Source organism: Narcine bancroftii, chromosome 9 (assembly GCF_036971445.1).
Source record: "Narcine bancroftii isolate sNarBan1 chromosome 9, sNarBan1.hap1, whole genome shotgun sequence".
In the NCBI taxonomy this organism is placed as follows: domain Eukaryota; kingdom Metazoa; phylum Chordata; class Chondrichthyes; order Torpediniformes; family Narcinidae; genus Narcine; species Narcine bancroftii.
The window spans coordinates 15,827,323-15,840,634 of record NC_091477.1 but is presented as its reverse complement, the minus strand read 5'-3'; the positions used below and the strand labels follow the sequence as shown (position 1 = coordinate 15,840,634).

Genomic DNA, 13,312 nt, shown 5'->3' with positions numbered 1-13,312 from the left:
ACAGCTTGCCTGGGAGAGCATGTGATTTTTGGAGGCAGGCCAGAATGGTTTTGCTCGCAGAGAGGGAGGGTGTGAAGCAGAGAGGAGAGAGAGACAGAAATCAGTTCCAGAAGGACAAGCTGGCAAATTTTGGAAGGCTGCCTGTTCAAAGGAGAAGGCTGGCGGTCTGAAAGGTGACCTGAAAGAAAGAAGATCATCTGGAGGGGGGCAAGTTTCATCAGTAAGACTGGTTGAGAAGGAATCAGTTGTGGATGTCCTGGAAAAGGAATCTCTCTCTGAAAACCAGCAAGAACTCTCCTGAGTGGTAACCATTTGCCTGTTAAGCACCAAAGCCTGGTGAACTTTGTTAATGCTAACTTCTGTGCACAGTACAAGAATTGTCTGCAACCAGTGAAATTGGACTGTGATCCAAAGAAATTTTCTAATCTTAAATATACATTGCACTCACCTGAACTTAGTATTGGGTGGGGGGGGGGGGGGGGGGGGGATTAAGTAGATTAGGTAGGTTAAGTAATAAGTTAAAGTTTAATTCTGTTTTCTTCAATTATAATTAAAAACTACTTTTGTTTAAGTAACCCTGTGTTGTAGTGCATATTTATTGCTGCTGGTGTTTGGGGTCCTCTGGACTCCGTAACACTTGTTGGCCTGCTTATTTCTGCAGTTTATTGTAGAACGTGAAAGAAACCCAACGTCTAAAGATAAAGGACAGGTCAAATGGCAATTAGAAAGTTAAATTTTCAGAGATGCCATCAAGCTGCAATACACACGATGATTATAATATTAGACAAACGGGTCATCAAAAATAATAAAGTTGTTAGCTTATTTCCATACCTGTACATTATCATGTTCTTGACTCTCCATTAACTCATAAGGAGGTGCTGCAAAACGAACCGCTGGTTTCGGGAATCCTGGAATGATGTTGTATAACTGAAATCCGAACATCACAAGCCAGCTTTTCACATCTACAGGAAAACAACATTTAAACATTGCACATTTGTTTGAATGTAGAGTCAGAATTTATTGTCATGAAGATGTCACAAAATTTCTTGTTTTACAGCACCATCATAGTGCAAACATTTATCTAAACCACCTTACAAAATAAATAAAAAGAGTGTAAGAAAAAAAGTAAGGTAGTCTGTGGTTCATTGTTCATTCAATAATCTGATGACAGAGGAGAAGCTGTCCTTCTGTTGCTGAATGCTCGTCTTCAGTCTCCTGTGTCTTTTTCCCATGGCCTATGTGGTGGGGGTCCTTGAGGATAGAGGCTACTTTCTTAAGACACCACCTCTTATAGATATTGTAAGGTAAAACATCATGAGATGGGAATGTGTAAGGAGTTACCCTGTACAGGGCTGTAACAAGAAGGGGAGGTGTCCTTGTACTCCTGTTAGGTAAAACATCATGAGATGGGAATGTGCAGGGCTGTAACAAGATGTGAATGCATCCTTGTACTTACAAGATAAGAGAGACATTGATGGATTGAGAGGCAGGAAGCTAGCAGGGAAAGGATAGCAACAGTTTTAGTCATTGGACAAGTAATGATATGATGATGTTCTAAGCACATATCCAAGGGTATAAAAAATCACCATTTTGCTGATAACGGCAGAATGCATTCTCCGACTAACCTGGTTAGTCGCAAGTGTTACAATCCGGTAATAAAGAACAAAGAACCCTGATTTCGACTCAGCCTGGTGTTTGTCTCACTCATTCATGAACAAAGCAGACCTAACAATTTCCACAAAGGAGTGAAGACTGGTGCCTATGATGTTGCAGGCCGAGTTAACCCTCTGGAGTTTTTTTTTTCTTGTCCTGAATGTTGCACTTCCATACCAGAAGGTGATGCAACTAGTTGGAATACTCTACACGGTACTTCGGATACAGATTTAATCTTCACTGTCTTGTAACATATTTTTCTCCAAAATACACAGAGAAGTATGTAATTGGCAGTAGCTTGGCTTTTGCTGGATACATTAGTATATCCCATTGCAAAGTGACAAGATTTTTGATGCTGCCATCATTAATCAACTACATAATATTGTGAGGCTATTTGTGTTATGATTGGGATTCAAGGCTTGTTGCTGTGTGATCAATTTCTCAGAAATTGACTTCACAGATTTATTTTACAGTCTTTTAGAAAATAAGTTTTTTGAGGCAAGGTTAGCAGAGCCAGGACTTTTCTCTTTGGAGTGAAGAAGGACTTAACAGAAGTCTACAAGATTCTGGGATATAGAGATAAGGTAGACTGCCAGTGTCTTTTTCCCAGGGCAGAAGTAGCAACCAGAGGACAGCTGTACAAAGTGAAGGGAGGAAAGTTTAGGAGAGACATCAGGGATTTTTTTTGTCCATACAGAGTTGAGGGTGCCTGGAATGCCTTGCCAGGGATCGTGGTTGAAGCTGCTACATTAGGTGCATTTAAGAGACCCTTAAGAAGCACGTAGATGAAAGAAAAATAGAGTATTATGAGTTAAGGAGGGTTTTTTTTTGGTAGAAATATACAGGTTGCAAAACATCGAGGGCCAAAGGGCCTGTACTATGCTGTGGTGTTCGATGTTCTAATTTCATCCAATCCCAATACAAAAATTGATTCCCAATTTAGTACATATTGATTCTAGATGAAGTGAGTCAAAATCAGGATGGTGTCTGAGTGGGAATGATGACTTCAAGACAGGCCTCCATAAGTTAACTTAAGGCACATTATTGCCAATCCCCTGCTACAGTTGACCAAGATTTACTGAGAAAGTGCTTCATTTTGCAAAATATTTTTCTTCATGATTCGGGGCACTCTCAAACTAAACAATCAAATACAACCAAAAGTAAAAGATTCAGATTAATTTTTTTTTCATACAACTGCTTTTATTACTAAAGTTGGTGTACAACAGTGGTTCTCAACCTTTTTCTTTCCACTCACATACCCCTTTAAGTATACCCTGTGCCATAGGTGCTCTGTAATTAGTAGAGGATTGCTTAAGGTGGTACGTGGGTGGAAAGAAAATTTTGTAAACCACTGTTCTAATTGACTCGTTATGTGCACGGTGTCATAACTCCAAAGGGAATGGGCCAATGACAATTTTTCTCAAGCAAAATATTTCAGTTACAATTGGGTCTAGAGCGTGGTTCTGAACCTTCCCTTCCCACCCACACTACCTTAAGTAAATCCCTTACTAATCACCAATGGCATAGGGATTACTTTGAGTGGTATGTGAGTGGAAAGAAAAAGGATGAGAACAGCTGGTGTACAACAATGGAGAATTATACTTAGCATGTAGGTTCTTGCATTAACTGTTTTGAAGTGGTGGCGGTGTCATATAAGGCAGCCTTGGCAAAAAGTCCGGCGGTGATTCTTTTACTAGTACTCTCAAGAAGGCCAATCCTGAATGAAATGGAGGCTCAGAGGATAAAGGCAATAAATACATCTCCCTAGACTGAAAAATAAATTTCTCAGAACAGAGAAATGAACGCCTCATGCCCAAATTCAAGATAATTCTGCTGAAAAACAAATCAAACCATTTGTGAATTATGCAGTAATAAATTATTGCTTATTTAGAAAATCTTCTCAATAATCTAATTCATCAGTATATAATACTCTCACTTTTAAAACTTGTTAATGATCTTATCACTCACCTGTAACATAGTCTTCCACATCCTGCACATTACTGAGAGGATTGTTGTTTTTGAACATGTATAAAGTAAAGGGGACAGGATCTTTGCCAATATCATTCCATATGGAGTAATCAGGTGCTGTCCAACGTCCAGCTAGGACATCATAGTCTCTCTGACCAAAGTGCACCAACTTTGTAAGAGAGTCATACAAGCCACCATGGAATCCCACAACAAGTTGGAAATCAGGGTTGGAATCATGATATATTTCACCATAGGCAGTGTATTGAAGCTGTTTAATCATAAGGCCTCGACTGCTGAACACTGCCAAAGGTGTTCCTGTGTTGTCTGAAGCAATGTAGAACTCTTCTCCGCTGCTAATTTCCATGGCAAAAAGATGCCCTTGCAGGTCATAGTAGAGGGAAGTGATGTCTGAACTGGAGTGATTATAGATGTGGGTTACCCTAGTTGGGTTGTTCAGATCTGAATAAAAGAACTGCAGATGCTGGCCAAAATTGGTTTTGCTGGAAACTCTGCGTCCTAGACCATCATATCGATACTGCACACTCCACCCATTGGTTTTGCTGTAAACCCGGGTCAGTAGACACTTAGAATTGTATTCAAATATATCAGAGCCTCGTTGAGAAAGAAGGCCATCTTCATCCAGCTTGTACTGAACATCTCCAAGACGGGTAATCCTGTCTCTGAGATCATAACGCAAAGGCATGAGACGAATGCTGCTTCCAGGATTCAACAGATGGAGGTTGCCATTTAAGTCATAACTGTAGCGCCAAGTTACTTTATCGTTCACAGCAACCGTCTGTAACTGGCCATCTCCGTCATAGTCATATGTATATTTGGTAGTATTCGCATAAGGGCCGAGTTTGATCTCTCTCTTTATCACTCTTCCCATGCTGTCATATTGAACAGTCATCCAGTACATGAGTGACCTGAATATCTCATATTGCACCTCTTTGATGCGCCCATGAGTATCAAAATGCTTGCTCAACGTCATCACAGCCGTGGTTATGATCTGATTAATATCATAATATATAACTCCAAACTTTCCAAAATGCTCAACCTTACCCGATATCTCATCATAACGATACAAATCAACGGGAAGTGGCGTTTCACTGATAATTGGCTTCATGCTGGCAACTCGGAAGCTGTTATCATGGTACGTGTAATCAAATCGTGCATTAACCATGCCTTCCTCTGAGAATCTATAGATTTGTCTGTCTATTAGCGGGCCGATTTTCCGATAGCGAATTGTGCAAGAGAACCCACCGCTCTGCAAGTTGACCATCTTGAGCACGCTGGTTGACTCATCGTAACCGAAGGTGACAGCAGTGCTGTCGTAAAGGATCTCAGAGAGCTTTGACAACTTTCCATACTTATAAAACACTTGTCGGCCAGTGCCCAAATAAGCAGATTTCAATATCCTTCCTTCCATCGTGAAATCAAAAATCATTGAAGCATTGCTTTCAGGAGGATGATAGATGTTGCGGATGTAACCAATAGAATTGTGAGTAGACATTGTGTGACGGGCTACACTAGGCATGGTCACTGCATGAAGACGATCCGTTTGGTCAAATTCAAAGATGTATTGTCGTTGACTCTGGAGAAGTAGTACCATTGACTGTTGAAAATAAAAAAAATGTTTTAGAAACTGGATAAATTAAATGTTTTCATAATTTTCCCACATCCCAGTGCCTCTCAAAAATAGTAACCATTTGCTTAGATGCAATTCCAAATATGCCATTGCCCAAATTGAAGTTCTTTGTTTAAGGTGCTGAAGGAGAACCACAACTGAGTCTGCTCCCAGTACATCGAACTGGTGTACCTGTGGAGTCATTAGACAGCATATCTTATCATGGACCACTGAAACCAAATGATTCAAGATTGTAGGTGAAACAGATGACTCTCTGCACATTGATGTGCAATGGCTTTTTGCTAATCGAGCAAAACTGGAAAATAAATTGCAGCCTGTATTTCTGTGATTGTACCAATGTGCCAAGAGCAAATTCATCATAATTTTCATGAAGGCTTGGATAAATTGTGCTCAGAGAGGAAAAATTCATGGTTCACTGGGGAAAGGGTGAATAGCAATTTTAAAGATCTGGCATATTGAGATGGATGCCTTCCTTCTTTCACGTATCATTCTATGAATGCCTGATAAGAGCATTACATCACATCTCTCTTTTTCTATTTGTAAACCACTTCAATAGGCGCCAAATATATTTGTTAACACCAACTCAATAGACTTTTTTGGTGCAAACGGAGAAAATTGCAATATGTTAAGCTTATTTTGAAATGAACAGTGATAACCAGGCTCCATGATTACTCAATATGCATTTATTAGCTCACATCAGTACTGTTGGTATACTCAGAAACATAAAAATTGAATTCAATCTTTCAAGTTTCTATATCAATCTTTTGATGTTCATAAAAAAAAATATGGAACAATTTCAGTGGGAGAAAGTGAGCTTTCGGTTCAAGGTTTTATGAACTTTATTAGGAAGATTACAAATTCTTTCTTTTATTCACCCTTGAGTTTTCCAGCTGAGAGAGCATTAAGAAAACTAATAAGGCTACAAATTGTTTCATCCTCTTTACAAGGGCAGCCAGAACCATAAATACCCTGGAATAATACTCTAGGTGTAGAAATTGGATTCTTCGAATCTGTGTATGACATGCTGAAATATCTGTGCAATGGGCCTTTGAATTTCTACATTTGTCTTACACTCTCAGTTAAAAATACATAATAATATTTTGTTTAAATAAATTTGAGACAATTTATTAAGAAGCAGATGAATTGCAGTGTGATTTTGATCGTAAATGTTATACAATAGAATAGAATGGATTTTAACAGCATATGAAACACAAAAACTTTAAGACTCAAACTAGTTTATTCTTTCTGCAGACTTTACCAATGTATTCCTTTCTACTTAAATATTTTCTCCAAAATATTTCAATATTTATTTCAATTAGCTCGGTCAGTGGCTATGGTGTGGATGCAATCTCCAATAGGGTGGCATGAGCAGATTAAGCAGTAACTTTCCTGAGGGAATTGAACATGCACATTAAAGAAAATCTTGTAGACCAGTAGAGAAAGAGTAAGGAGTTGAAATAATTGGATAACTCCTTCAAAGGACCATCACTTTTATGATTGGCTGATTATATCTCAGTTGTATTCCTTTATCCTATTCATTACCCATATAAAAGAGTGTAATTTGAAAAAGTCTTAATACAAGAATATTATAAATTTAAGTGAGATGGATGCTTCTACCATAATTGTGATGGAGTAACAATGAGATATGAACCTACAAGAGAAGCCTGCCAGTAACAAGGTTTTAAAAGTAAAATCAGATCTCATTTAAAAATAATCAAAAGAGAAATGGAGTTGTTTCTGGGAACGTCCATTCTGCACTGAGTTTAAATGAACAAAGAATGTGTTTAAGAAGACTGAGATGACCTGAAGATTGGAGATGAAATTACCTTCAGAACCTAAATGAATTCGGACCAGGTAAAGGCCAGATGGCACTTCATGTCACCTCTACCATTCATCAAAATCGTGGCCAAGCTTCTATATCAGTGGCATAGCCATTCATATTCATGTCTACTGTCATGTGCAGTGGAAAGGTGGTTTTGTGTGCAATCCAGCAGTCAGCCCATTCATAGTACAGCAATTAAAATTACAGCACAGAGTTAGAACTACAGAGAGAGATCAGTTAGGATAGAACAAAGGTGACATTATTTTTCAGGAATCCGATAATGCTGGGAAAGAAAGTGTCCATGACCTTTTGCAGAGTCTTTTGCCTAGAGTAGAGGTATCATTAACCAGATTACATAGGTTTAGGGTGAGAGGGGAGAGACTTCATCAGAACCTGAGGCGTAACTTTATTTTTTTTTTGCTGAGGGTGGTGAATTAATGGAACAAGCTACCAGAAGAGGTAGTTGAGACAAGCCCGATTGCAATGTTTAAGAAATATTTGGACAGATACATGGATACGATGGTTTTAGAGGAATATGTGTCAAATACATACAAGTGTGGTTTGGTTGCTTTCTTCTGTACTTCTCTCCTACCGACTACGTAAAAAAAAAAAAAAAAAAATTTAATGATTTCAGTCCGTGGCACCCCCACCCCACCCCTTAAATGTGCTGTGGCCCCCAGGATTTAGAACATGGCTGATTTAGATGGTATGAGTTTAGGGGGAGAGAATGGAGAAACCTGAGTTGCTTTGTCTGGAACATAGAAGGCAGAGGGGAGACATGACAGAGGTTTTTAAAATCGTGAGTGGCATTGATAGGCTGGACCAGTGATTCTCAACCTTTTTCTTTCTACTTTAAGTATTCTCTATATGATTAGTGAGTCATTGCTTAAGGTAGTATGTGGGTGGAAAGAAAAAAGTTTGAAAACCACTGTTTTAATTGTACCTAATTGACTCGTTATGTGCACGGTGTCATACTCCAAAGGAAATGGGCCAATGAGAATTTTTCTCAAGCAAAATATTTCACTAACAATTGGGTCTAAAGCAGTGATTCTCAACCTCCCCTTCCCACTCACATACCACCTTAAGCAATCCCTTACTAATCACAGAGCCCCAACGGCATAGGGATTACTTAAAGTGGTACGTGAGTGGAAAGAAAAGGTTGAGAATCACTGAGCTGGACAGTCAGAATCTTCTCCCCAGTGGAGAGGTGAGGGGGAGGAAGTTTAAGGGGCAATTATTTTACAAAGAGGTGCCTAGAACAGCCTCCAGGAGTAGAGGTGGAAGCAGATACAACAGCAGCATTTAAGTGGGTTCTGAATAGATAGATGTGAAGGGGATGGAGAGATATGTTTCAGTGGCAAGCAGAAGAGTTTGGGTATGATTTGAACATCATCTTCAGCAGAGATATTTGGGGTGAAGGGCCTGTTTCTATACTTTACTGTTTTTTGTTCTCTATATGCTCTATCCTGCTGTATCATTACACAAACATCTTTGGTCTCTATGATTCAATTTTCCAAACTTCCTGATCTTACCCTGAAAACCTGTCATTTCTATATATATATATAAAAAAATACAGATTCCAGCACTGATCTGTGGTGACATCACAGGCTACAAATTTTCAATCAAAAATGCATCGTTCAGTCACCATCCTCTACCTTCTACCATCGTCAATTTTAAATCCAATGGATCTCATGTGTGTTAAACCTCTGGACCAGCCAACCACATGGAAGCTTATCAAATATTTTATCAACAGCCATACAGATCAGGAGTGGCCAAACCATATGTGGCTCTTTGACATATCATGTGCAGCTCACAGAGATAAGTTGGCTGAGACAGGAATCATATGAGCTGGTGCTCACAGTGGTAGTTTTAGTGAGCGTGGCTTGCAATCGCATGATTGTGGCATGCTTGGCTGTGTTGTGGGCAGTGAAATTAGCAGAGTGTCAGTCTGATCCAGGCTCAGGGGCAGATCAAGTCTAGCTGATGCCCTAAAGACAGCCCAACAATGGTTCCCCTCGACCCTTCCATTATCTAACTGACAAAACATTAAGTCTCAATAATAAAAATTGAGTTTTGTTCCAGGCCAGACCCCACAGCTATATTAAGTATACCCTGTATATATATATATATTTATTTTTTTTTCCATTTATTTTGGGGGCCCCTTTTCGTGGGGCCCTAGTTCAGCTGCGCCATGGTAAATCCGACAGTGGAAAAGAACTCTGTGGTGCCCCCTTTCCCTTGGTGCCCTAAGCACATGCTTATTTTGCTAAATGGTTAATCCAGGCCTGTGCAGGCTACCTGCATCCAGAGCTCCCAATGCCCTGACCGCGGGCTCTTACCTAGGCCCCGTCCGCACGCCCACCCGAGCTCCCGACGGTCCAGCCGCGGAATCTTGCCTAGGCCCTGGCTGCCTGTCCATCAGAGCTCCCAACGCCCTGGCTGCCCCTCACACTGTACTCTGTAATGAAGTTTGTGAAAGTCGATGAATCATGCAATCCTTACAAATTAACACCTGACAGAGCTAACTCGTACTGCCTTTACAACCTATCAGCCAGATTTCCAATGATTCACAGCCAAGATGGAGACTCATAATAATCAGTCAAGATTTTTAAAATATTTGGTATGTATTGTAAGTAATGCAAATTAGCAGTTTTAAAACTACATACATGAATAAATATTGTTAAGTATATGTATTTCTTAATATTTATATATAAATGTTGTGACAAAATATGAATGTAAGACTAAAAATGTTTATGTAATTTTTTTTCATGCCTTGCGCACTCAAACATCGAAGTTTATAATATTTGGCTCTTACGTTAAGCAAGTTTGGCCACCCTGATATAGATAATTTCTAGTACCATCAATTTTCTTACTAGCTGGCTCACCAAAGACACTTTGCAGAGGGCGGTGGACCCATCCTCTGACTATCTCTGATCAGTCCCTATTAATTTGTATTTGTTTTCCATAAGTAGAGGACAATTAATATGTTTGACCACTGGTTAGCCAAACAGATTTGCACCTTTGTGCATTCCACTGATTTTGCATTTCTACTCTGCTTCTATTTTCCTGAATTAATCATTCAGCTTCACATGATTATATTACCCACCTGGAAAGTGCAAATTACTCTCTTGATTGACTGAAGTCAATTAATTTTTAGGAGTACAATTGGTTATTAGTTGAGAAGAAACATTTCCCTTTAGGGAAGGAAGAGAGTATTACAGGGAACACTTGGCAGACACTCTGTTTATTTGACCTGTTTATAATCAAGAGGGATTGACTCTCGTGCCTGAAATTCCAATGACCTTGTCACATGTTCTTTGTAAATGTTGCCATATTTTGATAACTAGCATGCAAGTACAGGTTTTGCCCTAGTTTCAAAAGCATTTGAATCTGGAAAAGACCACAAATAAAGCACCAGTTCACAGCTTAACTTTTTATCATCTTATTGTGGCTAAACAATGTTCTGATTTTATTTCTTCTCTTCGATGTGGATTTGGTTTTTTTTTTTGTATTTGCGTGTGAAGGTCTTACACTTTCAATTGTTTCTTTTATTCAACCTTGCAACAAACCAAGTATTCACATGATCTAAAAGGTGTGATTATTTTTAATAGGGGTTGTCAAGAAAACAATTAATAAACTAAAACAGTGCAAGGCATTTTCGTGTGGACAAAAGCAGCCATAATGAGGTGCATGCATGTATCTTATTAAGTAACTTTATTTACCTGAATTTTAATGAGTTATTGACGAGATTTAAATTTTTCCTATTATTGTTCTCCGCCCTGCAGATCGAAGAACTTGCTTGATTAGCCCCCTAAATATTCATGTTTTTCAGCAATGGAGTACGGTGGGTGAAATGCACACCCCAGTTACTCACCTGGCCTGCTCTGATGATACTTCCCAAACCTATGAACTCTACCAATGTATGGGTCCACCACCTCCTGGCCAGTCCACTTTATAATTTGCCATTTTGACTTGGAATTATATTGTCATTCCTTCATCGTTTTTGTCTCTAAAACCTAAAACTTCCAGTCCAATTATACATTAGGTGAACGTTCACCTGAAGGACGGCAGTAGTTCAAGAAAGCGATGTACCACCACCTTCTCAAGAAGTGGCAGTAAATACAGGCCTTGCCAATGACGCCCGTGCCCCATGAGTGTATCGAACCATTTATGAATAATCTTTATTCTTGCAGAAGAATCAGATGCGATCTTATAGGAACGTATAAAATTATGAAATGCATAGGTAAGAGGTGGGTAAGTTGTTCCCATTGGTGGGGGAGACCAGAACTAGGGGACATAGCCTTAAGATTCAGGGTAGTAGATTTAAGATGGACATGAGGAGGAACTGCTTTTCCCAGAGGGTGGTAAATCTATGGAATTCACTACCCATTGAGGCAGTGGAGGCTACCTCAATAAATATATTTAAGGCAAGATTGGATAGATTTTTACCAATGGGGAAAGTAAGGGATATGGGGAAAAGGCAGGTAGGTGGACAGGAGCCTATCATCAGATCAGCCATGATCTTATTGAATGGTGGAGCAGTCTTGACTTTTGCTCCTATTTCTTATGTTCTTAATCCATTCTATTCTGCATCATATTAGATCATAAATAATTCCTTTGACTACACGTTGGAAGTTCCATTGATATGTTCAATTGAGAAAGTCTTGTTCAGTACCTTTCACAATTGGGCTGTGTGATCGTGAGGTTGAAAGAAATGGAAAATCTTGTAAGCATAAGCTGAGCACTGTTGTTGCTGTTCGCAAGCAAATTAGCGAAAACTATGAATTTTAATCAATGGTTGGCAAATAAATTCTGTGGCCCTTCAAAGTGGAACAAGTTTCCAATTTCAATGCCGACAAATAGAATTGTCATTTTAAAGCTAACTCCATATTCAAATATGATTTTGTCTTTACACTGCATATTCAAGATCAACAATCTTGCTTACAGATCATAATCTCATAATCAACAAGTCAACCACAATGCAGTGAGAGAAAGCAGGAATTCTTAATTTCCTGTGAACAATAGTATGTCTAAATAAACATACCTTGTCAAGGTAAGCGTAGCTCCAGACTTTTCCATCAGAGAAAACCCGTGATATAATCCTGCCCTGATCATCATACTCATTTTTCTCGCTCATCGCACCTCGTTGAACTCCAATCACTTTTCCACTAGAAGAATACGAGACATTAACTGCAGCGAGGCCACTGCTTGGGAGCCAGATTGTGGGACGACCCAAAGAATCATAAATAATCCTCAAAGTAAATTTGCGATGATCATCGTAAATCTTCTCTGTCCGGGAATTACGATCAAAATCAATGGAAAGCAAATTGCGTCCATGCACCTGTTTAAAATTAAAGAACCACATCATAAACGTGCTTCACTTTAGTTAAAACAGGCCTCGTGTGCGATCATTGGAACAATTTATTTCATTTTAATTATAATGGTTTTTGCCTAGTGTAGGTGATTGAATTTTGTATCTTTGCCAATACAGTAGAATGCTTTCAAATGACATTATCATCAATATAATTTAAGTGATTGCAATCTGGCACAAGTTCAAAGAAACTGGAATGCATTCAGCTTTTGCTAATGAGCAGGAACATCGTGATTAACAATTTAATTATCAGTTTTTCACTTCTCAAATGAAGTTTTAAAGAATGCACACCTTATTTTCTTCACATCTTTGGAAAAACAAATACATTATACCCTCAAGAATTAGGAGAAAATTAATTTCTACAAGTTTAAATTATGAAAACATAAAGTAACATGACAGAGATACACATCTCCAAGGAACCTGAAGAAGTAATTTCATTATCTAAATTAAATAAACTGAGATTTTATCATAATTTAGTTTTGCTGCTTAAAATAATGCTTTCTTGGTGGCTCAAGTGTACTGTGCATGAAATGAGTTTGTCCTGTGATTTCTCTGAAGGGAGTTATGAATAAAGGAGTCAAAGCCTGATGCTCCTTCAGACCTGGGATCTGGATTCGATCTTGATCTACATAGATCATGAGGGCATCCTTTTGCTAATGCATGTTTTTTTTATTCCAAGTGACGTCGGGTAGACAATTTCTGTTCTTGAAAATTGAAACAAAAATAATTTATTGATACCTATTGTTGATTTCAACAGAAACACCTGGTGTTCTGCTTCAAACCATATAATAGGGTAGGTTTCCTTGTTTGAAAACTTGCTTGAGGTGGAGTGGTCACGAATTTGGGAGGA

At 38.8% G+C, this 13,312-nt stretch overlaps 1 protein-coding gene and 1 long non-coding RNA gene across 4 annotated transcripts in view; one reads left to right on the top strand and one right to left on the bottom strand.

Moving 5' to 3' along the window:
* tenm2a (teneurin transmembrane protein 2a) overlaps window positions 1-13,312 on the bottom strand; it is a 767,339-nt gene that overhangs the window by 2,701 nt on the left and 751,326 nt on the right. Inside the window, exons 26-28 of the mRNA XM_069898186.1 lie at window positions 12,136-12,432; window positions 3,622-5,236; window positions 832-962 (exon numbers count right to left, since the gene is read on the bottom strand). Coding sequence (XP_069754287.1) covers window positions 832-962; window positions 3,622-5,236; window positions 12,136-12,432 — 2,043 coding nt within the window. The remainder of the gene's footprint in view (window positions 1-831; window positions 963-3,621; window positions 5,237-12,135; window positions 12,433-13,312) is intronic.
* The window catches only part of LOC138743225 (uncharacterized), an 85,443-nt gene that overhangs the window by 35,066 nt on the left and 37,065 nt on the right, over window positions 1-13,312 (top strand). The window lies entirely within an intron of this gene.